The 27,922-nt window shown below is 35.7% G+C and overlaps 1 protein-coding gene across 1 annotated transcript; it reads right to left on the bottom strand.

Annotated features, from left to right (window-relative positions):
- Nucleotides 1–301: 301 nt before the first annotated feature.
- Nucleotides 302–26,292, bottom strand: LOC109052663 (receptor expression-enhancing protein 3-like). The gene is made up of 8 exons (XM_042767256.1): nucleotides 25,999–26,292; nucleotides 14,891–14,963; nucleotides 7,962–8,038; nucleotides 7,550–7,670; nucleotides 7,124–7,237; nucleotides 4,938–5,073; nucleotides 2,828–2,964; nucleotides 302–1,171 (listed from the first exon to the last, which is right to left on the bottom strand). The coding sequence occupies exons 1-8, from the start codon at nucleotides 26,028–26,030 to the stop codon at nucleotides 1,088–1,090; spliced, it is 774 nt and encodes a 257-aa protein (XP_042623190.1). The 5' UTR covers nucleotides 26,031–26,292; the 3' UTR covers nucleotides 302–1,087.
- Nucleotides 26,293–27,922: the final 1,630 nt, after the last annotated feature.

Here is a 27,922-nt window from a genome sequence, read left to right as displayed (position 1 = left end):
TTGGATTTTTAATATTTTTTGACTTTGCCCATTGGTATTGCATAATTATAGATACATACTACGTTCATGAACCCTTTTTTAAAATGCATGCATGTATTGATGGCAAAACTGAATCTCTCTCTCTCTCTTAAAAATTGCAAATATTTATTGATCCAATAATATGAGGTCATGATTGTTAAAAATATTGTAATTATAGAAGAAATTGCTCAAACTTTTTTTTTGCATACCACAATATCAACTACCAAACAGCAGAATAATACATTTTTTGTTATATAATAAAGTATAAAACAATAACAAATAATTGCATTACAATATTTCAGCTTTATTCATATTATTGCATTCATTTTGAATGACGCAGCCACACGATTGCACAGAATTACCTGCACACGCACACACAGCAGAGATGTTGCATTAGTGTGGCCTTTCTCCCAGATAAAAAACATTCTGCATGAAGACCAGAAGTGAAGGATTTAAATCGAGGATTAAAGAATGTGCAAAAGGGGTTTTCTTTAATCCAACATAACATCAATAATAAAGAAAACAACAGCTGACTTTTTTTTTAACATCTGAAAATTGTATTAAAAACATTAACACAACACTGCCTTTTGTTCTCTTTGGTATTTTCTCTATTACTGATAAGAAAAACTTTTGGTCTGGTGCTGGAAAATCATTTTCAAGTTTTTAAGAATCAGAATTTTAACCTAACCTACAATTGTAAAAACTACTCAAAACATCATCTAAAAGGCAGCAAAAGTATGAAAACAGAAATATAAAACCCCCATCCAAAGAGGACATTTCTAAATACAAATACTGGAGCTAAAGACATCTGAATGTCAAATTCAGACCAATAGAGCCTTCCGTTACAAATACACCCATCAGTCAAACCCCATATGTTTCATATACTACTCTAACTCATGATACTCACTGTATGTACACACTTGCTGGTAGAAGTAATAAATAGATCCGCTGGTATATGCATGAAAAAGTTGAAAAAAAAAAAGTCCACAACCCTTATAGAAGGAGAAGAGTATGAACACACTAGTTGTCTGATAAAGTGGACATATCTTCCCACGCATCAGTAGTCAGCTCAGTTATCCACGTTGGAGTAAGTCATGGCATTGACTGCTGGTCTTTTCTTCCCTTTGATCTTCAGAGATCCATACCGTGCCGCCTGTGACCAATGAATGACAAGCATTGGTTACCATAATTAAACTCATGCACAGGACAGATCAAGAGGGAAGCTATTATCAATTATAACCTCAATATGATTTGATTAAGGACTGCAACAAATTGGGAGTAGTAAAACAATGCTTCTGAATAATTCTAGCAGACATTATACCAACAAAGCACAATTTAGTAAGTTAGTAAAATAACATTTTTGAATCTTCTTGAATCAGGCATGGATTTTTTTTACTGTACAAATAAATAAGCCTTGCGGAGCAGAAGAAACTTCTTTTAAAACAATTTGAACACGTATTAACAGCTGTCGTGATTACTATTATTATCTTTTTATTTTTTTTTATTTTACAGAACAACAGTAAAATTACAATACTGACATTTATGAATGTTGATGGAGTTCTTGTTTTTTCTCAACTTTTATTTTGGCGGAAATGCGCAGGAAGACCTCAGTGCTTCTTTTTGATGACAACAGCAGATTTATAAATGAGTCTTATTACGAATACGTCACACACATTGCATTGTCACATGCCTTGTAAAAATTCATAAAAATGTGACTGAGCAACTGACGAGTAACACTGTTTCAGCGCAGATTTTCCATGCGCTTTGGACTTTGAACCCTGGTTATCAAGCAGATAGTGCGGCGAGTTCATGCAGTGCTGTCAGAATATATGCAATTTGTGTGTGTATTAGAAAACATAACGTTCTGCAGTTTATTTACTAATTGTTTAAGGTCATTTTGCGATTTCAATCATCATACAGTAACCAGCAACAATCACCCTTCCTCTTCTCATCGAAGACATGCGATGCAGGTTTTTGCGTCTTTCTCTGACAGTTTTAAATGCTTCCACACTGCTGACATGTTTGTTGCATTATAAAGAGTGTGCACCTCTCACTCTACGCTGGTTGACATTTGATCGCATCGCATCACATCATTCTTCAGTACAATTTATTCTTTTTTTTCCACTTATTTGGCAGAACACCGAAAGAGTTTTTTTTTTTGCTATATTCGCCCAAATAATTTTGGTTGCCGAGAAACAAACTCAATAGGGATGCATGATAAATATCGGTACGACACAGAGCCGTAGTTCGCTGACAAGCTACGCAAAACCATAATCATATTTCGCGCAGCTTGTTAATGAACAACGGCTCGGTTTAGTAAATGCTGCTCCATGTGAAAGCACGCACGTGTAGAGATTTACCGCTGATTACAGAGCCAACTTTACTGATGAGTTGCGCATTAAATATTGTGCGATATTTACCGTGCATCCCTAAAAGTCATCGACATTTTGGATGGCTCTAGGGTGAGTAAATTTTCAGCAAATTTTGGGGTGAGCTATTCCTTTAAATTAAGGTTTTAGATCAACTGAAATGCTACATGTACATGTAGTATTTATTATAATGACAATTATTGTCCTTTACATTTACAGAAAAAGTATAGTGAGTTGGTATGTTTAAAGGAGAAAATATGTTTGTATTTTTATTTTATATATATTTTCTATTTATAAAACAATAATTAAATCCTAATGCATTCAAACATTTGCATTTTTAATAAAATATAGCTTTTTGCAGGTGTAATGTAATGTTTATTTAGTTACTGAGTCTTAGAACAACAAAATAGGGATGTGCTATTAGGTTTTGTTGAACTTACATCTCTGCGCAGTCTTGAGCGGGTGATTTTGACGCTCTGAGATCGTCTAAGCCCATGATGAGACACGGCTTCATCTTCAGAGTACACAGCTTTACCCTCGTCATCACTCCTGTCATCATCATCACCATGATAATACTCTACAAAACAAACAAATTGAGAGTTAAGAAAACAAGATGAACACACAAATCAAAGCTTGATCAGATAGAACAGCAGGCATGATCGAGATCACTACTCCTCAAACAGCTTTTGTCCAGATTTTACATTGGTGACCCAGTAACATAGAATCAACATTGTCTACTGTACAAAAAATATGTCCTACATTGAAACAGAGCAGAAAACATTTACAGATTTATTAAATAATATTAAAATACATGAATATTAAAGTATAGGCCCAATAATATGAAAAAAATGAAGATGACATTATGCTAGAAAGGAAAATTTTGTAAGCATGTGACATTTTTAAGAAACAGGTGACACATGAATTTGTGCCAAAATACAGCAGAATTTGACAAGATGTCAACAAGATTATTTGTTTATTATTTGTGTATTATTCTTTATTTAGCATTTTTTTTTTACAGTCCTGAAGAAACTCATTTTTGAGTCGCAACTGACCAGTTGAGAAACACTCATCCATTTTATTGTGAAGGGTGGGAATGTGATTTCAGCTGTGGAGAAAGGACAAGTGGGGGAAGAGAGAAAGAGAGAGAGCAGCTGCCGGGTTCAGGCCGCTCCTGGCACCATCACCTCTGGGCTCCCCGGGTAGAGCTGGGAGCTAGGCAGAGCCAGCCTGTGCCAGGACGCCTAACGGTAATCCAGCCAGAGCTGATTCACTGCACACTCCATCACCCAAAGGACAGGCTATAACAAGACCATACTGCACTGCACAGAACTGTAGCTTTAATTTAGAACTGCAGTTCTCCATTCCGCAATAAGGGGGCAGAAGAAATACAGAAACCGATGATGCTGAAAAGCTTTCCTTTGTTTGTTTCCACACCCACGCTGTTTTCAGTTACTGAAATATACCAACTTCCTTTGGATTTAGAAAAGCATGTGATTAACTTTCCAGAACTATTCTAGTTCTGTTAAGACCTTGTGCAAGCTAAGCAGAAAGAGCTTTGAAAGAGGACAAATATAAAGATGTAGCAGACAGGTCTGTTATTTTCTGTGTATTGTTAGCTGCTCTAAAGGGCAGTCCAATAATTAAGGCATGTTTTCCAACTTGTCTTTCACTAAAGTGCCAAATGCGATCATTATTATTAATAAAAACCAATACAACAAAATATAACTAACAGAAATGTTTACATAAATATATTTGAAAAAAAAAAAAAAAAGGCTTGAAACATGAGCAAATAAATAACACACTTGAGCCTCTATCTTTATAGGCTACCTCACATTTTTAAATTCAAACTGCAATTAGCAGCTCGTTTGAGCAGTCGAGAACTTTCACCTTGGCTTTGAGCCTCTGAAAGGGAATGCCATTTTGGAGGAGCTAGCTTTCTGATGGCTTCATTGCAGACAAGATGAAAATGACCTGGATGCCAGCCGAATTTCAAACATACTGAGATAGAAGCACATTAGGTATTCCGCTCAGAGCCTCCCTGAGCTGTTTTTTCCTCTTCTTCATCTTCTCACAAAGCAGCACTAGACCTTTCATGCTAGGAACGTGCTGCTATTACTTATTACCCTCCCATGCTTGAGACAAATACCGAATCCATTCTATTTCTCCAAAACCAGTTAACACGGCAGTGATTTCCAGAAGCATGTGAGATTTTGTTGAGATATCATTATGAAAGCTGGATGGCTTTATTTGAGCTACTGAACATCTATTCAGACACTTTCCCACTTGATGTGTCACACAAAGGCTGCGTCTGAAACCTCATCAAAGCACGTCTGAATTCAATGTTTGTGTATTATCCTTCTACTATGATGGTTTATGAAGACAGCGTGTTCCTATGATAATGCATCGGAAGCTCTTTTGAAACCAAGTAGCTTCTGTCTGTTAAGGCACAGTAAGGCATCTGCCTTCTGTTGTGGACACAGCTGAGAAACACCAGTGTAAAAGGAAACAAAGGATGGTGTGTTAATAATTAATCTGAGAGGTAAGACAAACCAGCTCCGTCGGGCTGGTCCATGATGGCTCTTCTGGCTGGGTTGGAGCTGTATGATGAATACGCGTCGTCATGAGGGATCTGGGTAAGGTCGTGCATGCTGAAGCTCCTAAGCTTCTCTGTGATGGCACCTTGGCCCTGTAGAGACAAAACAGCCCCCAGTTAGGATAAACACATCAGTGCTGACAACACACAGAACAGCTTAAGACTGCATGGACATCCATGATGACATCATTATGACATGCATGTATGTATGAATGAATGCTGATAAGATGTAGGATCTGTTCCAAGTGACCTTTTACCTAGTGAGCTGCCCTGTTGTCAACTGAACAAACAGCACAGATTGATTTCTGTGGGAGATGTGCTTAATACATCCCTAGATTATCAATACGGACAATGCCATGTCAGCTTTCTTGGTTATTTTCATGGAAAATGACAACTATTTAATTAAATATGGACTCTGGAATGAACAGCATATCAGTGGATCTTCATTTGATATTTAGGTGTGATTGTGGAATGTCGGCATTGTGTATATATGATCTGATCCCAGCGGTTATTGATAATAATATGCGACTTTTATCCACAGTAGGTTTGATTTCACACTTGTACACTCATTCATTTAGCATTTTGTTGATGACGTAAGATACTACAGTAGATTCAAGATCTGAGAGTGGTAACACCTGGAATATATGGACAATGCATCATTTTTGCCAGTGAAATGGGAAAAAATAAGTGCTAAAGTGATCACACGTTTAGAAGGAAGCATAAATATGCTAGAATAGAATTCTGCCTTAAAATGTTGCTTGCACTTGGTTTCGGAAGAGAGCTTAACTGAACAAAGAACATGAGACAAAAAATAAAAACATTTGGATAGGCACGTTAGGCCTTGTAACATCAATGTTTTAAAATGATGTAATAATACTATTAGTGCTTAACACCATGTCAGAGTCAGCAAAAATGTAGAAAAACAATGATAAAAGCAAAGCATGAGCTAAACGCTGTTAAAATGATGTTGCTTTTCCACATGCTGTAGACATTGTATAGCATTACCTGCACTGGAGAGAGCAGGGCTGCAGTAGTCCTATTGGGTAGTATAAATCAGTACGGTAAGACGTAAAGATAATTGCCAAAAAGAGGATTTCACAAACAACATGCCAGAAAGAGAGTAAAAGCAAGGAAGAAGTGGTGTGATGGGCAAAATTTGGCAGCAGTCGAGAATAAAGATTGACAAGCCTTTTACAAGCTCATCTTTTCAGAGAGAGCCTAGGCAGGACAGTGGCCGAATGAAAACTGGAGCATTGTTGAGCAGACCTGTGTTCTGCTTCTGATTAGGATTTGAGCATGATTACATTTACTCATGCACTTATACTAATGTCCTTGGGTTGGTTTCACAAAGGAACAGTGACCTTTGTTTGCAAATGAAAGTCAAATGAATAGTGTGTCAGTTATTGCTGGTATTGAAGGTTTGTGGCAGTGCACTTGTAATCTTTGTTGCACAGGTAATAGGGACAGAAAAAGAGGTTTCTTTCATAATCTGATGAACACTGCCATTCAAAAGTCAGGAGTTGGTATGATTTTGTTTTTGAATGAAGTCCCTTATGTAAAAACAGTAATATTAGGAAATAGTATTACAATTTAAAATAACAAAAGTTTTCTATTTTAACATGTAATGTATGTAAAGTATTCCTGACACAAAGCTGAATTTTCAGCATCATTACTCCAGTCTTCAGTGTCACATGACTCTTCAGAAATCATTCTAATATGCTGATTTGCAGTTCAAGAAACAAGATAACTGCTTAATGTTTTTGTGGAAACTGTAGAACGTTTTTATAGTATTTTTCGATGAATGGAAAGTTCAAAAGAACAATTAATTTGAAATACAAATGTTTGTAACATTACAAATTTCTTAACTGTCAGTTTTGGTCAATTTAATTAATAATTTCAATAACAACAACAACAACAACAACAACAAAAAACCAACCATCTTAATCCAAACTTTCAAAGGGTAGTGTATTCCTGAGTGAAACACAACATTCAAAGAAAAAGATTAAGAAAGCAAACAGGGTCTGTTTTGATTTCATGTTGACCCACACAGTATAAACCTACATATCAGAGGCAGAACTACATGTAAACTGTTGAAAACAGCACTCTCTCATTCTGTTTGTCTATCTTCAACACACACACTTGCCTTGACAGCAGCAGACACAGCAGCAGTTGCAGCGATGGTCAGGCCCTGCTTGCCTAAGTTCACCATGGACTCATAGCTTCGCTCTTTCGCCTGGATAATGTAGTCGTCGATCTCTCAGGAACATTAGGGCAAGATTGAGCATTTTCTGATCACCAAGCACATAATCAAACAATAAAATATGCAAATATGTGTTACTGCAAAAGAAGAACCAGATCAGTAGTTCTCAACTATTGGTCTATTCTTATAGTGTTACAGAACACCAGGGGGAAAAAAGCAATATATTATTTTAAAGAGGAGGAGAACAAGCCCTCCATGTATTTTATTTTTGACAAAGCCTGTGCTTTTGAATGATTTTGAATATGATGAATAATAATACAATATTTGGTCAAATGCTTTGCAAAACCAGTGTATGGAGCGTTGATTCACCCTTTCTTTGGAGGACAGCAGAGGATGAAGAGCTTTTCTGTAGATGACACTAGCTCCTCTTGTGTAGGGAGACAGAAGCCAGATCACAAACGCTACCTTGATCTCGTAATAGAGGGGAAACTTCAGATCAGAGGGGAGAAAAAAAGATATGATGACCCACGTTACATCTGATTAATCAGCTAACATAATTACACTCATTAAAGCTGTACTCCAACAAATTAATTTGTGCTACTCTAAATTAAAACGGCAACTTCGATTCATTAAACCCTGATTGCTTCCCTGCATTCCTTGGTCTAGGGAAACAAACATAGGATCTTAAATGAACTGGTTTGCTTCTTTAGCCTGACATGAATCACTTGTAATCAGGTAAATGCATCGCTGGAGTGAAGGAAGACTCCCGCGTCAGACTCACCAGGCTATGGTTAGATCTGTGACCGTCTCCACTACTGTAAACAGGGCAAAAACAATCCAGTACATCATCCATCGCACCTGAAAAAGGAACAAAACACATAATACATAATACACACATTCATGTGCTAAATTAGGAATAAACACACACACAGCAGAAAAAAAAAACAACAACTGTTAAATAAACATATTAAGTGTACTGATACAGAAAATGTGACCTATACAGTAATCAATTATTGAGTTTTTTTTTTTTTTTAAATAACCAATATTTGTTCATATTTAATTTTTTAAATAGACCCTGGTCAATTCTGGTCAAAACTGGTCAATATTTCAAAATAAACTCTGACGAAGTAATCATTGTCCTGTAGAGTACCCCATTACTTCTCAAATACATAAATGGGTATTATTGATTATGTGACAAGAAAAAGCCTGTGGAGTGATATGAGAGACATGAAACGAACATAGCTATGCTTAAACTGACTGTAAATGATAACGATTTCGATTTAAATTTGTTTGTAAATAGACTTAAAATCCCTATGGACACTTCTACATAGTTCCGGAAGCAAGGCCAATGAAAAAGTGGGCAGGAACTGTTGTACTCTATGATGGACTGTTGATTTACTGTTAAGTGGAGGTGAAAGAATAAGCTGTCTCTACCTCTAACAGCTGGACAGCAATTAAAACAAACAAAGAAAAACTCAAACTGGATGATACCAATACACCACACAGATAGATTGTGCATTCCGAGTGCTATTCTTAATGCAGCACTGATCATCTACTGCCAAGGAGAATAGATTCGCCACACTAACTTTAACATAAAACACCTGGTACAACGTTAAAGAATATTAAAATAAAATCAATGCATTTTTTTTCTGTTTAGTAGAGACAACGCCTTTCTCTTTCTGCACAGAATGGCTCGCTAACACAAATCCAAGTGCACCTCTTTTCCTAGGAGACGTAAACACAGTCGAGTGTAACAAAAAATCATTATGGCCGTGACATTAATTTCCATCCCAGCTCTCTGTGTGTGTCTCTCTGCAGCAGGACCTGTTTGGTATGCTCTACCTCTCCTCTGTTCCCAACCACAGCGAGCTTTCAGCCAGCTTCTTAGCATTTCAATTTCAAACGCCCGTGCAGACAGTCATGTGATCCCGAGTCTTGAGCTGCAGCTCTCGGAGGTATTAGGTGATATTTTCAGCCTCACTGAACAAAGTCAAATGAATCCATGCAGAGGCAGCATTACCAGCTTGACAGGAGACGTCAGATTTAATTGGTGTCCTCCCAATGAACCTTCAGCGGTCTGAGAGAGATCAATGCATTGCATCAGCCGCAGGAAAGCTGCCGCTCCATGACAAACCATCAATCGAAATCCACCAGCGGTGATCTTTTCTCGTAGCATGGAGCGCTTTGGTTGCTGACTGCATCGATGCAAGAAATCTAATCAGATGTAGAAGCCTGCCTTCAATAATCCTCCAGACAATCCTATTTATTACAAGTCTGCAATTACCTGGCTTCAATTAGAGAAGCATGTGAGATGTAAGCAGAATTTCCACTGCTTTGTTCTATCTCGTTTAAAGAACTGGGTTGAAGGTGATTCGAGAATGGGCCGGCGCCCAAGACAAGCATGCCTTTCCTGTTCTGCTCTGCATGTGGATAAGCAGTTGTGTAGCCTGGATTTCCAACGGAAAAATCCCTTTGAAGTATCCTGATTGTGAATGGACGTATTCCTTTCCTGCTCTGCATGTGTACCATGCAGAGGTTTCTTTGTTCAACATTTAAACTGAGCAGTGAGACATGAGCTGACCCACTCTGTTTATCTAACAAACAGGAGTTGTAGGCATTGTACAGATTTACTCAAGAGTGGAAAAACCACAGTGAGGTTTCTAAGAGCATCTAGACTATGCTAGTAAACACAGCCTTTGTCCACCGGCCCTATAAAAGACCTGCAACACAAAGCATCATTTGTCCAGTTCTATTTTGAAAATGATTTGAAAGAGGTTTCTCAATTACCCGTCTGAACTCAAAGGCAAATGCAGAAATGGTTATGACATGCTTTTAAAAAGCAGCTTTTGTGGTCAATTGAGCTTTCTTCTTCTTTCCACGGGTTTGCTATTAAAAGTCTAAGTTCACCAAAACTGATTTTCCATTTGAAGATTGAGCAACACTCAACATTCTAGCAAAGCATATAAACATCTGTGATGTTGGGCTGCCAGTGTCAGTGCTCCTGAGCTCCCACTACTGCCGTTTACATAAACGTGCCCTTACATCGTGTTATGGAATCTCTATACAGGTCAAATATATCATTGACAATAATGTTGGCCTGATGGCTGGTTTCAGAGCAATTCAGGCAAGTTAAATATTTATTAACACGAGACTACTTTGACATAATCGCTTATTTTTCTTTAACAAAACTTCAAGCAGCACTTTCTGCCTTGAAACACTCCAGAATAGCAGCCTGGATTTTCTTCTACTGAAGGTGTGTTACTGTAACCACAGTTTTTGCATTATTTTCATAATGAAAAAAACAAACCAAAAAAACAGAAGGGTGCATCAATATGATTTTATGAGCTACAATGCAAACTAATCAGAATAATAAAAAATAACAACAACAAAAAAAAATTTACTTGGTCAACGGTTCCCTTACTATATATGGTGAAGAACTGTAATATATATTGTCAAACAATTCTGGAGCACTTTGGTGGAAGTTCAAAAGAACAAGCCACCATATAATTTGCAGTGGAAAAATGACATTCCCAGAATTCCCTGTGGCACTTCACATTTGATGATTTTTTTTTTTAATTAAAATGATTGTTTCTTCTTAGTTATCAGTTGTGTCACATCTTATACTGTTAAACTAATGTATTTTAGTGTCATGTTTGTTACAGTGATGGTGTATGGTGGTTTTCAGTACATTATAAAGATATAAAACAGATTTTAGTACTTCAGTATATCAACATTATCAAAATTAATGTTTTTAAATGTTTTCATAAAAAAATTATGTTTTTAATATGTTTTTATTTTTTTATTGTACATTTAAAATCCATAAAACCTAAATGTTGCTACCATTTATTACAGTAAAATTTTAGCAAACATAGCTGCCGGTTTTTAACGAAAAATCATGTTTTATTTTTTTTTTACGTCATATCCATCATACTCAACATGCCCATCATCAACCATTCCTTTAAGCAAGCTTTTCTTAGAATATCCTCGTTCCGTTCCCAGTGTCTATGATGTTCCTTGACAAGCTTTTTTCCCATGACTAAAACTAGACGATGATGAGATGACAATAAGGTCAATAAACGATAACGGTGACTACATCAACATGCAATATCATTGACGATAAAAGACAAGACTAAAATGTATTAAAAAATAAAAACTATACCAAAATCTAATAAAAAAAAAATAATATTATTAAATATTATTGCGGACTGCTGTACATGCCTCTACTACGCGATACAATTTCTGCCCAACATTTTGCTTAATATCTGCAATCTGGCAACCATGCGCATGCACTCGCTCTTCATCGTGGAAGTGCTGACGATGATCTAAAAACACCATCAAACAAGTAAGCTGCAGTTTAGCGATTTCCATATAAGATGTTCAGCTTAAATGAAAGTGTCATTCACCCTCTCTCTGTGTTCTGTCATGAGATCTCAACTGTTTTGGTCGTGATTGTGGTTGCTGAATAAATGCACTTACTCAACTGCTGTTGTTTTAATAGAGAAACATTATTGCAATTTGGAATTACTATTAGGAAGAACTTCACTGTTATAATATTTTTTGTTTGTTTTTACACGTTTTCCTAATGTAGACAGAGAGAGTGGATATCCAAGTCTTTGATTTTAATTTATATATTAAATAGCCTATAATAAATCAGTACACTAGATGAGGTAAAATAAACCATGTGTATGAGTCCACATTCAAATGATTTGTTCTTATTGGTGAAAGCGCAATACCTGAAATGTAAAAATAATTTCTCAAATGACCAAAATCATGGTGATTATAATTTTGAGCAAATTTATTATTATTATTATTATTCTTATTATTATGATTAATAAACCAACCATTACACAGCATGACAAAAATAAGACAACATTTTTCATTGACTAAAACTAGACTAAAATACCCAGACATTTAAAAAAATAAAACAAAACTAAAAAAAAACTATATTAATAAACAATACAACAAAAAAAAACAAAAAATATGACAATAACCAAAAAATACATTGTTTATTATATTTTACTAAAAGTCCTTTCCACACTGAGCGCAATGCGAAAAAGTGGCAAATCGCAGACAACCGGTGCTTTCACACTGAGCGCAAAACGATTGTCTTCTGAATGCCTTCTACTAATTCACGCCTGCACGCTAGGTGGCGCCGACCAACAATGTATTTTTCATCAGATATGTATCTAGTATATGGTCCACTGCTCAATATACAGCATTAAATTAAGATAAATAAAGTTTGGTTCTACAACAGAAACACAAATATCTATAATGCTTACAAGACTATCCCATAATATAATAAGAGGTACAATTAGCATCAAGCTACATTTGAAAATGTATGTAATTATTAATGTATTTGTTTAAAAGTCACTTTAAACCATCATTGAGTGCGTGTAATAACTTCAAATTGTTATCTATAGTTGATTTTGACTCTTTGTATGTCATCAACATCCTTTATTGTTATAAAAATACCATGAGCTGCATACAAAACCCATACAGAAACTATATCGTTGTAATCACAGTCTATTTGCTTTCGTATGTCATGTGTTTTATTGGAAGGCCCGTGTTTTCGCTTTGCGAAACTGAAAGATTAATCGGACTGGTTCGGAAAAAAACATTCGCATTTTCAGTGTGCGAATGTTCTTGGTCTATGTGGAATCATCCATAGGAATCTGTTGTTTTATTTCAGCGCGTCATCGCGTCCGATATTCGTTTTGCTTTTTCATGTTCATTGTGGAAAGGCCTTAAGAATAATTTAAAAGACTAAAGGTGCATCCCAAATCACATACTTATGCACTATTCTATGACTTTTTGTAGTATTAATAGTGTTAGTAGTGCGTTCACACTGAAAATTCCAAAAAGAAAAAGTGCAATTAAAATACCCGGATGACACACTTAAATAACCAGAAAAACGAAGTGTGGAATGTTGGACACTCCATGCACTCAACTGTCGCAGCTTTAATTACGTATCGAAGGGGGAGGGCAGGTATGGAAATTAACTTTTTTGTTTCAAAATCTACCAACCACTTTCTTGTTTTTAACCGACAAAATGTGTAACTGCATGTGAAAATTAATACTACAAGATCTACAATACTTAAGCAGTTTATTTAATCTCAAGTCTCAATGAAATACTGACATTTTCTCTTTCAGTGATGCTCAAAAATGCTGCCTATCTAGGCAGCTAACTAGGTTTTGAAACAACTGACTCTTGCTGAAGTAGCTCATTCTCTCAACTCCGTAGCCCAACCGTATGATACACTGCACTCAACTTTTTTAATGCACAGAAACATTTTTGCGATATTCTAAACAGTTTTCGTACGCATTAATAATGTTGTATTTAATTCCAAAGGAAAGGATTCACCAGTATAAGTGTATTTTTGTTTTTTGTGGTTGAGGGAACACGTGGAGAAAAGTCCCCTGTTCAACACTGCGTCACTGAAAGAAACTTTTATGCCGTCGACAAACGAACACACTGGGTTTTTAATACATCGTTTTTACACGTCTCGTCAGTTTTGCATAGTATTTAGGTGGTTTCCAACAGATTAAGACTTTCATCAGGAACCATTTTCTAAGAATGTTAATGCTCAGAAAATCATTGTCGATGCCCTGTGTATATAGATTTATTGACATATGCTTAGTGACCACAGTTAACGTAAAACAAACAGAGAACACCTTTGTTAATAAACAAATGTTGGCTGCAGGCTGTTACAGCAATGTTAAGAAAAAAAAAGTTTTCATAATGTATTTTCCAAAGTTTTAGGACTTTCCGAAATAATGACAAATAGAACAGTCCTGTTTAGGAGAGGTGTAACTACTACAAGTTAAGTAGAGGGGAATACATTTCACAGTAGAAGTAACTCAACTCACTGCAATGCAGCACTGATACAAACAGACTCTACGGTTACTAGGGTACTGAAATATCACCAGTACAACCACTAAGGAAACCTAAAATTAGCTGTCTGAACTAGAACAAAGGCATGACAGCCAAGTAAGAGGAATGTTTAAAGGGATAGTTTACCCAAAAATAAAATGTTCATTTACTCACCCTCATGTTGTTACAAACCAAGAAATACAAAATGAAAGCATCTGAATCTTTAGGCTCCGTGGAACAACAGGAGAGTAAGTAAACAAAATTAAAAACACACAATTTTCATTTTTAATTTAAAAACCATTCCAATCATTTTACAAGAACAGAGGGAACTTTTGTGACCAAAACCACATTCTGCATATTTTTCCTCATGATATACTGCTTTGCAGGTTCACCACAATGTTGCTTAAAGGTGTTGTTGACTATAAATGACACTGCTTCTGGCTGGACCTGAATTAGCATTTCAGCGTAACACCTGCATTGAAACAAGAAACTAGTGCAGAGAGAGCGTGTCACCTGCTCCGGACATACAAGTCAACACACACTCCCTCCCAACATGCCAGAACATGCACAGAAACAATAATGTGCTGGACTGTTCACGTCTCATTTCAAGGAGGGGTGTGATTTAGCAGTTAAAAATCTGGGCTAGTAACCCAAAAGTTGTAAAGTGTTGATTAATGATCACTACTGAGGCCTTGAGCAGGATACTTTACCTCTGGTTATTTCAAAGCGGACTGAGCCTGTAGCAATCAAACTGCGAGTTGGTTTGGAAAATCAAATGCCTGCTAAATGAAAAACAACCAAAAGAACTGTATGTGAATGGACACTGTGTTTATACTTACATATTCTTTGACGTTTTTGGTTTTCACTGCTTTGTAGGAGTAGTACGCTGGGTACAGGTTTCCAAAAACCAGCCTGGGTAAAGAAACAGAGGGTAAAATTAATAAATAATGGGAAAACAACTGTAACTCTCTAGATATTCTCCAAAAGCAGGACGATTAATGGGCTTGGATACTCCCATCTGTGTGCCTAGCTCTATTAAAAGCCACTCACTTCCTCAGTCTGATTGTTTACAAGGCAAACAATGATTTCCTTTTCTTCCGTTCCAAACAAAAAAAAATAAAAGGGAACTGAGGAGACAAAAATGCAGGAGACACCTAATGTAAAACATGCCCTAATAGAGATCAAATCCATGTGGACTACAGTCCATAGGGAGCAGGGCTGTGTGCATTTTAAAGAGCACAAAAAAACAACAATAACACTTTTTCTCAAAATATACACAAAATATAAAACAAAAAATAAGCTAGATACAAACTAAATCCATCCATTTGGCGAACATATCAAACATTTAATATTTTGGGCAGATTTTAGAACACATTATTTTCATTTGTCATGTATCTTCTAGAAACATGGCACATATTTCTGCATTAGTTTGTTGTGATTGTAACGACTTGAAAGTCTTGGCAGTGTGTGATCAGTCGTTTAGTGTATAATGCCCAGTTTTACTCTGTCCCGTATTAAAAGTTGACAAGTTTATGACAAGTTAGATTTTAAAACTTGTGTATTCCAGCTTTAAACTTAGTTCACTCAAAAATGTAAATTCTGTCATTGTTTACTCACCCTCAAGTTGCTCCAAATCTGTATGAGTTTCTTTCTTCTGTTGAGCACATGGTAACCAAACAGCTGATGGTAGCCACTGACCTCCATAGTATGGAATAAAATACTAAGGAAGTCACTGGCTACCGTTAACTGTTTAGTTACCAACATTGTTTGGAAACACAGGTTTGGACAAAGTGAAGGGTGAGTAAACAATGACAGAATTTTCATTTTTGGGTAAACTATCCTTTTAATAGTTAAACAGATCTTTGAGCAATGACCTAACTTTGGGAAATTATCCAGTTTAATTGGATATAATATAAATATGGGCTGAAGGTGGAGAAGAGGTCACACTGATATGCTCATTTCAGTAAATCATTATTCCAGTTATTCCATTTCACTCTGTGAGCGACTGACCTGAGACTAGCCCATAAACTGGCAGATGGGCCCAGCGCCAACCCTTCATCTGCAGCCTGTCGCTATCACACGAGCCTCGTTTTTTATGTTCAGCACGACTAAATTTGTTAGGGAACTAGCAGAAGATACTAGAACCCACTGATGATTGTGCTAGACTTTTGTTGGGACTGAGAAATTAATCCACAATCAGAGGTGCCATACACAAAACAAATCCTTTTCTCATCTGGACCCACACAAATAAGTTCAGAGGGATAAACATACCAAAAGCAGGGTGACACACAGATGTGAAGCTGAATTTTGGCCCCAAAGTGCTTGTGGCCCAGACAGCATGTGATAACAGACAAAAGTTTCTGCTAGCATTCGTTTCGACACGCCACGCAGACTTTTCTGAGGTTTCACAGGCAGGATCCAGCCTTGATGTTTCCCAGATGATAATGCTGTTCTCTGAAACCAGTGTTTCACTTTCATGCTAAAGTTGTGCCTTGAAAAACGGCATTTCCCCGCGGGCTAAAAGAGTCATTCAAAGTCTTGAGTTGAAACGTTACCTCTGCACTGGAATGATTTAGAGGTACTGTGTCTCTGCAGACAGACAGGCTTCTTGACTCAGCAGTGCAGTTACATTTGGGGACAGTTTGTACCAATTATAGACGGTGTGTGACCCAGAAATTCAGACTACTCCAATATCAGCCCGAAAACTTGGCTTTGCTGCAGTTTTGAAAAAACGAAGTCAATTAAGACAGGAACAAATTTGTGATTTATTTCTATTTCTTCAGCTATAACCATCTGAGTGGACAGGCTTATGTTATTTTCCTAGCCAGCAAACATCCATGAACAGCAAGACAAAACAACATGAAAAAATATAAGAATCTTTAAATTTTCTTTAGTAGTGCTTGCACACGAAAAACAATCAGCACCAACTAATCAATAATGAAAAATACATCAGCACACTATATGTGGACAACTTGGAAGTTAGCATTTGATTGGTTAAAGGGACAGTAGACTAAACATGCTGCCGCTTGTCATTAAAGAGAGAGTTCACCCAAAAATTACATTTCTGTCATTTGTTTACTCACTGACATGTTGTCCCCAACCTATATTTTTTTTTTTCTTGTGCTGAACACAAAAGAAGATATTTTGAAGAATGTTGGTGACCAGACAGTAGCTGGTCCCCATTGACTTTGATAGTAGGAAAATAAAATACTATGGAAGTCACTGGGGACCAGCTACTGTTTGGTTACATTCTTCAAAACAACACTTATGTTCAACAGAATTAAAAATAAATAAATAAATAAATAAACTCATTCAGGTTTAAAACAACTTGAGAGTGAGTAAATGATGGTATAAAAATGAAACCGTATAAAAGAAATGACAGACAGATGACAGAATTTTCATTTCAACTATCCCCTTAATGTTAATAAAACAACAAAACACAAAGAGAAACATCACTCACTGCTCTTGAAGAACTTTAATACAGGTGCTTTAATAAGAATAAATGTATAATTGATGTATATAGGGTTTTATTTTTAGTTTTGTTAATTCAATTTCTTGAATGCTACTACTAAATACGCCTACTGAAAAATAAAGCACTGTTTGTTTTATTTGTATATTATGTGTATTTGTAATGTGTATCTTTGTTCTTATTGTTTAATAACGAAGATAAAATGTCAAAGACTTTTATCTTCACCCACTTTGGCCTAAATATCTGCCATTATTTTTTCTTTTATATTCTGTTACCTTGTAAGGCTTTGTTTTTAAAATAGGGAAATTAGTTTGCCTGTACTGCTCAGCTTACAATCAATCTAGGTTCATTTTTGGATGTTTCACTCAATTAATCTAAAAAATGTATAGGTTATTGATTATCTAATAATAATTAGTTCCAACACCCAATGGGAAAAGGGCACTCATGAGCCATTGGTAACACTTTACAACAGGGAACACTTATTCACTATTAACTAGGGATGTGCGATTAATCGAAATCGAATCGAAATCGCGATTTGAGACGTTGTGATTTGCTTATCACAAAAGCCTGCGATGTGGATGCGATATTACTCTGTTCTAGAGCATATGCATGACTGCCAGCCTTGAGTGACAGTCTTACTAACCAATAGAGTGAGTGCACCTCCGTTCTCCCCAATCAGCACTGCTCTACCCAACTGCGTAAACGCCCACCATTTAAAAAAAAAAGTGGGACAGAGTGGGATTATGGCATCTACAGGGTCAGATCGTTAGGCAAATTAAAACTAAAGAAAAACGTTATGTAACTTAAGCTTTGAAATGACAGACAACGAACAAAAAAGGTAATTTGCAAGAGCTGCGTCACAATGCATATCAAGAGCATCCCCTATTGCATGTTCGCTATTCACAATTCAGAAGACCGCACACACAGTCTCTGAATGCTTCTTATACTCGCTCCTCTCTTCCCTACATGGTGCGAATCCCGCATCACGGACGAGCCGTTCACACTTGCCGCACTCACGCAGCCTGTTTCGTACACTCGGTTATATTCGCGCGTGGCCCTGCACCACAAATCTCCACGAGTTGGCTCCCGCTTGGCTCTGCGTTTAAAACAAATGTAAATTGAGTCTATCTGCTTGCTAATTTCACTTGGATGAAATGAAACATTCAGCACATTTTCCACTTGTTCTTAAAATCCCAAATACAATGTAACTATAAACTATAATGGTGTCTATTTGATGGATTCTATTGGTGGGATGTAATATGGCAGATGGCAACCAATAGAACAACAGTAATTCCTATTGGAATAATGCCAAAAACAAAAAGGAATTTTGTAATGGTTTAATGGAAACTTTAAGAACTTCTTTTTTGTCTTTTTCTCAGCAGGGCAATTATACTCATACTGTGCTGCACATTATTGACAATATTGAGCTGAAGCTTGACTTTGCAAATTTAAAATCGCAATCGCAATTAGATATTTTCCCCATATCGCACAGCCCTACTATTAACTACGACTTTTCCTTCAATAAAGTCCTAATATGCTGCTTACTAACAGTTAGTAAGGTAGTTACTAAGTTTAGGAATCATAATATTTGTGCAGTGGACGTGCAAAGCACACGTTCACAAAGTTCTCCCTGTTGCATGGTCCTCATCCAAAGATCCACCTTGGCAGCAGTTTATTTTCCTGTTGCCATAGAAACAGCAGAGGCACCAGGCTGTAACAATGGTGTTCGGCTCCACACATCTCTCAACCCTTCCCCCCGCCCTTCTCCCTCGAGCTCTATAATTTACAGATCTCTTACTCCCATTCATGTGGCTCTGTGTGCCTAATGACTGGTATTTTTATTTCATTGGACGATTGTTTTAATCAGCGTCAAATGAAGAAATTCACCTACAACGGAGCTCAATAATTTACGAGGAGCTGCAGTTGGCTAGACTGTAGACACTGGAAAACACAGTTTTCCCACAATTCAGTTCTAGCCTGTGGACCATGAAGAAACCTCAAATAAACAGACAGCAATTCTCTGTGTTCTAAACAAGCGGCATGTTTCCAGCATCAAGTCATTTATCCGTCTACACTGAAAGAAAAAAGGCCATGTGGCGACTGGCATGAGCATCTTTTACGCTGGCCCCGGGCCATTGGGCAGTCCTTATTGTCAAGTCCTGGAATTAATAAGACATTTCATGTCATTTCATTTTACAGTACAATATTAGTATTGTATTTTAAATGTCTTTGGAAGTGAGAAATAAAAAGTAGTTTTAAAATTTTTACAGTGAAAAACCATAAAGTAAACATGAGTTAATAAAATAGTTTCTCTTTACGGTAAATTTATGTTCAATCTGTAAAGCTTATGTAAAACTTAAAATTGCACTACCATACTTTTCCTGTTGATTTCTGGAAGCTACAGGCTGCTGGTTTTTAGTTTTTACTGCAAATTTATTTATTGTTTTTAAAAAAACAATTTTACAGTGCACAGTTCACTTGAAGCATTTTCATATGTCATCACCGGCAAATGGAACATCTTGCGGTTGTAAAACTAATAATGAAAGTGCTACTGAAACAAAAACTAAGGTAGTCATTTATAAAAGACTCTAGGCATGGGCCGGTATGAGATTTTGACGGTATGATAACCTTAAGCAAAATATCACGGTTTCACGGTATTGTTGTTACAGCTCTGAAATGTGTTTTTTTAAATGAATGGGTAAAAAAAATTTTCTGGACATTGCTGGACACAATATATTTTGTTTTTGAGCAACATACAGAATATTAGAAACAGTAGAATTAGTTTATTGTTTTCTTTGATTTTTTTCCTAAAAAGAAAAAAATAAAGACTGAAATCTTTATTTAACCTAAATCTGTAATTACAGTTATTTAATTTTAGTTATATAATTCATATACATATAATTTATATCATTTCATATCATTTAGTTATATAATAATAATCATAGACAAATTTTATTTAATAACAACCCAATTTGAAGCAAAAACAGAATGTTCTGACAAGCTTTGTGAAATTATACCACGTAAACTTTTCAGAAGACAGTCAGCTTCCCTCAGAAACACATTCATATAAACCCCCAAATCAATATTGAGGATTTTCTTCCAATAGTTTGTGCATTCATGAACAGTGAGTGATCTGCCCGCTACAGTATTTTTCTCTGTGCGTCTGTCTTCAGCGTCTCTGGCCTGTGTTAACGGGCATTAACAGACTTCATATTTTCACATAAATGACATTTTGGAAAATTACTGCATTGCAACGCAGTTTGTGCAAGTCCAGAACAGAGAGTTGCAATAAGGCAAAAAAATGGCCGGTTGCCAATCGCGTAAAGGCCAAAGTATATTTCAGGCATCAGCGCACCATCGGCATTACGTTATTTTCGTCATCAAGAGGGCTTGCGGACAGCCGATATTAGTGGTTTTGAAACCTTGAAATTTTCAAATCGCAGTATACCTTGAAACCAGTAATTGGCCCATGCTTAAAAGACTCAAATAAATAACTTAAATAAAAAATAAATAAAATAATACTTGCTAAAACTAGACTGAAATTGCTCATAAAAATACAGAACACAAATATTTAAACTGGTGAAATTTTCAAAATTATAACCCTGGTTAGGGCATGGCATTATTCTGAGTGTCTAAGGACTTGTGAGGAGTTATTATACATTCAATTTATGGTTTTATAAATGAAATAACTGTCCTTTAACAGAATAAAATAGTCTATGGTTACTACCACTCTCAACCAAGCAAAACATGTAGTTTGGTGTTATCAACAACATGCCAACAGCTCTGCACATTTTTAGATATCAGTCATGTAAGTTGCATCATTCAGTTTACACGAAAACCCAATATATTTCTCAGAACAGACTACAGAAACATGTCTGGTGCCATGAATAATTAAATATGCAGGAGGGTATATATAAAAGTCCATTCTCTCTTTACCAGTATGGAAAAAAGCTGGCCAGTGTTTTGTCAGACTTATTTCATATAGCCTATAACATGAAATAATGCCTTTTTTACCCAATACAAGGAATACAATACTTTACAAAGATCATACATTAATTTTATTATTTTCATTTGATCATTTTCTAATTTTATAAAAAAAAAAAAAAAAAAAAAAAAACAGGCTGCAAACCAAAAGAAAAGACTAATAACAAAAAATGAATATATCTAACAAAGTGTAAGTTAAAAACAAAAGTATATCAAATTAATATTCTAAAAATTAAATTATAGTTGATGTAAAATAGCTTATATCCGCACTTGCAACCGCACATAAAATTAAGTCATTATTAATGTGCCAAGCTATTTCTTGGCAACCAAAAACTAAACTCTGCTTTGTGTTGTGCCTAACAAACACCCCTTAATAACAGGTTCTTCCCCTTCTTCACTTGTCTGGGACACAGCCTGCTCTACCAGTTAAGAGGTTTCTATCATTGCAGGGTGTATACTGTCAGACCGCCCAGCACTAACAGTGTGCAATAAAGCCATAAAGTCTGCTCAACTTGTTGGTTTAGCAATCACTTTGCTGGAAGTCTTTGATTTTCCTCACTGTCTGCCTGTGGCCTGTCTTCCCACAACAGAACCTGCATGGCCCCTATGAAACACAAATAAATGTGTTGCATATCAGTCTTTCATTGTTTTCGCAACAAGCAGTTGGTCTTCCTCCAGTGGGCCCCTGAAGGAAATGGGGCCTGCACAGAGTGGTCTTGAAAGTATTTTTGTAAAGAGTAGTATCGCTCTCAGGGTGTGCAGCTGAAAAAATAAAACCATCAGACAGGCCTTGACACTCAGGTTTAGGTCAACTTTGAGTTTCCTGCTAAGAAACGGAAAGGCAGTGCTTACTCTGATGATGCTGTGGTTTGGCTATTACTTGGAGCCAGATGCTAAGAGCCTTCAAAACCACATATGGTTCAGCTCTTGGGACTCAATGTAAAAAAAGACAAGGTGCACAGCCATTAGGCCCTTGAACTGTTTTGTAATCCAACCAGTTTTAAAGAGAAAATGCAAAAGATGTAGCCTCCACAGTTTGCATACTGTAATGGAATAAAACTTGTCATGTTCTGGTCCACTAATTTGATTGGACAAGGACTTTTCAAGAGGGCTGACATTTCAACAACTGACTCTGCTTTGGATGCATTTGTAACTATTTTCACTAGTTGACCAAAATATATATATATTTTTTTTTTTATAATTGTAAAAATAAATAAATACAAACATACTTACATACAATAATTGAATATAAAAATAAGTTTGTTTATTTGTTCTTATTTTACTACTGACTTTAAAGGGACAGTTCACCCAAGAATGAAAATTCTTGCTTCTGTTGAACACAAAAGAAGATATATTGAAGAATATTTTTGCCATACTATGGAAGTCAGTTTGACAAAATGACAGAAATTTCATTTTTGGGTGAACTATCCCTTGTATATTAGTTATGCGAGGACGTATTGCTGTAGTACCAATTTGGAAAAGAGAATTATGAAATTTCAGCTAATATAATTTTTTTTTAAATAAAATTATAAATTTTCATCCAAATTTTGGTGTCATAACTTTATTTATAAGAATAAACAGTTAAATGGGTCAAAAACACTGAAAACTATTTTATTTTACTCATTTATGACTTACTTTGTGGTTGTGCCAGTGAAAATATTTGGAAGAGCAAGTAAAACTTTGAACCACTGGTCCGACATGTTATTACATCTTAGTAAAATCATCAAAAGTCAAAACAAGTAAAATTAGCAATAGAGTTAGGCGATAAAACAATAATGATAATTATGTGGCCACACGATCACTAAACAGTGATCAAGTGTGAATTCAACTAAGAACACAGATAACTCGGTGATTTGAACTAGTTTAAAGCCAGATGAAACAGAACTGACAAACAGGAGAAACACTGTGTGCAACGATACAGTCAGAAGGCTTTTCAATCTACAAACCGTCATCATTTACCATGGATATACTGTAGTATCACTAACTGCACCATGGTATTGTGGCAGAAATGTGAGATATTCATATTGAATTGTATTATATTATTAAAGCAGACATGCATTAAATGCATTAAAAGAGTAATGGAATATAATTGCAGTATTTTTTGTGATGAAGCTATAGCATTTGTGCATTTATACTAAATGTATTTAGACTACTGTTTTTCATACAAATAGGCTACCTAGAAACTGTATAGATGCATTTTTCCCATGATATTGAGGTTTTAACTGTGGTTATCTTAATTTAAATGTATGCTACTATGGAAGACCAATGGTTAATTTTAATAAAACTCAAAAAGTCAGAATAATTAAATTTCACCATGTAAAAAAAGAGGTTGTTACAATTTTTACAGATGTCACTGTTTGTTATAATGAACATAAATTTACATCTGCATCCTAACTTAAGCTACTTCTACTGTCAACTGTGCATTTCTAAGAGACAAAAAAATGATTTGATACAATATCAATGCAGAAACTAAGAAATTAATTTGTCTATTAAGACTTTTTTTTTTAAGAAAATTGAATGGAAAAGTGTAAACAATTAAAAAAAAATGTTAAGTATTTATCATGTTCTGACCATAAGAGTAGTTTAAAACCACAATTAACAGTCTGATTTCTACAACTTTCACTTGGGAACAAAAATCTGCCTTAACTTGAAAGAAAAAAAGATTTGAAATTTATCATGATAATTATCGGTATCTTCTGATATGAAAAATGTTATTGTGATAATTCTTTTGGCCATATCGCCCAGCCCTAATTAGCAATCAGAAAAACATCCATGTAGTTTATACATAAACACCACAGTGATACTGTTCAAAGAAAATGAGGACAAACCTGTTCTCAGAGACCAGCTTATAAATCCAACAATTTATTTATTTATGATTTAACGCCATATCAGCAGAAGTGGCTATATTCATGGCAAGAGGATATAAATCCAACAAAGTTAACAGACAATTCTATATTTTCTCCTCAACATTAACATTTACCTCTTAATAGTGCATTATAAAGATCTGTTACAGTTTTGGGTGTTTATTCACATACGTAGTGCTTTAAATCTTCAAACAGAATAAAGACCAAGCTGAAAAACTAAACGCGTCCACGCAGCATATAAGCCCACAGCAATTCAAACACACAATGTGGTCTTGATTTCTCATCATCTTGCCATAACCTTACAGTTACTCTCCTATATTTGAACTTCTACATCGTATATGTTGTAAAATCCTAACCACAGAATTATAACCCTAAACTAGCAAGGTGGACTGTAATTGGTACTTGCTGGTTTTATGACTGACTATGTCTCTTCCTAACTGCTTGCCAGTGACTCCTGAACGCTGTAAGGGGACCACGTTGCAAAATGTGTCTTGCCCACAAAGTAAACCACAATGATACTCTTTCTGCTGTTTGCAAATGAGTTACCAAACAAGGACAGACACATCATCAATCATTTAAATCTTTCCAACCCTAGAGGCAAATGTGTTCTATTTGTAGTAGAGGTTTGACACTGACTATTTTTGTTTAAATGTTCAATAACTGATTTACAGAACTAATTATCAATTAATATAGTTTTTAATTCTAGCATAATTTCTACGTGAGACACAACTGTTTGAATAAGACTCATGTCAATATATTTGTGCAAAATTCAATTTAAATGTGTGCAAATTTATTGTACTTTGGTTTAGGCTACATCTAACTGTTGTGTTTAAAATGCCACACACATGAGAATCAATGGATGAAAAAAATGCAGACATTACGTAAGTAAGCTACCTAAACTGCAAACACTTGTTTCTTGCGGAACAGCAGTGTTGGGCCTTTATGGACCCGGCAATTTAATTTCGATGCCACATTGTGACAGACATAAAATCAAAGAACTAAAGAAGTTAAAACTGTAAAATTTGTAGTAGAAAGTATATCATAAGATATCTAATGTTGACGACTTTTTTTTTTATTCCCTGGTTGGAAAGTCTTTCTGTATGTGTTCAGGCCTGTAGAATGACATTCACCACACGTTAACATAAGGGAGAGGAAAAGTTCAGAGAAATGAGTCAGAACCTTATGACAGCTCCACCCAACCCAAAAGCCCTAACAAAACTTTTGTACAAGAAGTCAACTCAAAAACATCAATTGACACGTTACTGCCATATTAATAATTTCACTACTGACACAAAAACATCTGATACAGCAATCCAATCGCAATGGCAAACGGGACAGTGAACATAAAAACACTGGCTTGCTGCTTCTGATTTATCATCTTCCAAATAACAAGGATCCTTCCCAAAAGTCATGTTTAAAAACAGTAAAGCGCTTGGATTAAACAATCAGAGCAGGCATGGGGTTGAGAAGATCATAAATCTAGCTAACGTTACTTTTATAATCTTCAATGTGCAGTATTCGAAACACGGATGCTAATAGGCAAACCAGTAAATTAAAGAGCTAACGTTATTTAATTTAACCCGAGCTTCAAAAATAAACATTTATGGGAAAAAAAGAGGATTAAACTCACACGACAGATCTTGATATAATCCAGGACACCATATTTTCCTCAGGATTGAGTCGAGCAGAGAGATGCTAGCTAAGCTAACCTTACTTCAACTTCAGTGATCCACTTCAGACGAGGACAAATATTAACGGTCTCCTGAGAGCCTCCGCTCGCTCATTACTCAGTATCACGCGCAAACATCTTGTATAAAACTAACTATGGGGTTAATATGAGTTAAAATAATGACATTCTTGTGCCCATCTTCGTCGCGCTCTCGCCCAAACCGATGCCGTTTCTGTAAAAGGTGCGCTTTCACGTTGACGTCAGAAATAATTTGATTTAAGGGCCCGCCTTTCCTGCTACGTGATTGGTCTATATGATTTGTTTACATGAAACTCGGGCATTGGTTGGCTAGACAAAATGTTTGTTAAAAGTGACGTCTTTTGAAGACGCAAACACCACACGCTCAACGCATTCGATGCTGATTCGTTGAGAGCCTCCGGGAAGAGGTACAGACCAATCAAACATAAAAACGTTGTAAATAAAAACTCCAAATCGATTATCTTTTTGGCGTTGTGTTGCAAAAAAACAAACTGGGGGAATGTAATGTGTTCCTTTGTCGTTTTTAACGGATTTAGCTTTTAAGCAAGTAAATTCGAGAATTTTTCCCCCTGAAATGTTATTTCTACTATTATTTCTTATATTGTATAAATATAGATAGACAGACAGATATGGTTAAAAAGCCTGTTAATGTTTATTAAAACAGCGCATGGACGAAAAACATAAAAACAAACAATAATTATAAATAAATGAATAAATTTAGTATTATAGAACTAATTTACCTAATATAATAATACAATAATTAAACCTAATGGCATTAATAAAATATCTATCTATCTATCTATCTATCTATCTATCTATCTATCTATCTATCTATCTATCTATCTATCTATCTATCTATCTATCTATCTATCTATCTATCCAGGCCTATCTACTGTATATAGTAGGTTGTCTTTAAAAAAAATCTGAATATTAAAGAAAACCTTAAGGATTAAATAGAGTTTAATACTTTAAATGGGATCTGAGTTCAAAGTGACAGACTTGAACCTTGGACACCTGTTTGAACAAGAACAATGTTGTCATAATGCTACTAAACATATGATGTAAAGTGTAACCAACAATGTTCTTTTTTGGCTGTGGGAAAATGCAAATAATTCCTCAATCACAGTTGTAAGAAACTGTCATTTCCCTCTTTTATATTTCCCTCTTTCATATTAAGCAATACACATGATATAATTACAACAATATGTCTCTTGTGATAATATAGCAATCTCTCCAAGAAAGGAAGGACAATGGTTTACTGATTGAAATAGTACATCAAGCATAGCCATATTGGGTAGTGGAACACATCCGGCAACAGATGACATCTGTGAATTGTGGTCTCTCTTTGTAATCTTGTTGACATTCATGCAATATTCCTGTAGGAGAGCTATTCTGTGTCTTGCAGCTTCATGTAATTAAACATCTGAGGTGTTAAGGATCTAATTTTCTCTTTGTGTATTAAGTACATATTGGGGTAATATAATGGCACTTAGCAGAAGGTAATTATTTCTTTCAACTATATCCTTTCATCTGTAATATGTTTAATGTTCACATAATAATGAGTCTCTGTTACAGTGAAGTCTATTATACAATAAATTCAACCATTCAATCATAGCATATGTTGTAATTACATATTACACACGCTGCATGTGAAGAAACAGAAATATGTGTTGTATGCACTTTGTTGTATTCTTTCCACTGCTGCTTCCAACTGATGCTCAAGAAGCTGTAAATTGGAATCGTGCCATGTTGCATTCAGTATTTTAGTCAGGCACAGATTAGCCTTCCTACTTTCAGCAGAGTGTCTGCAAGACCAACAATCTCAGCAGCACTCTATGATTTGTGA

This window comes from Cyprinus carpio, chromosome A12, assembly GCF_018340385.1.
Source record: "Cyprinus carpio isolate SPL01 chromosome A12, ASM1834038v1, whole genome shotgun sequence".
Lineage (NCBI taxonomy): Eukaryota > Metazoa > Chordata > Actinopteri > Cypriniformes > Cyprinidae > Cyprinus > Cyprinus carpio.
The sequence above is the reverse complement of the archived record's forward strand: the minus strand, read 5'-3'. Positions and strand labels throughout refer to the sequence as shown.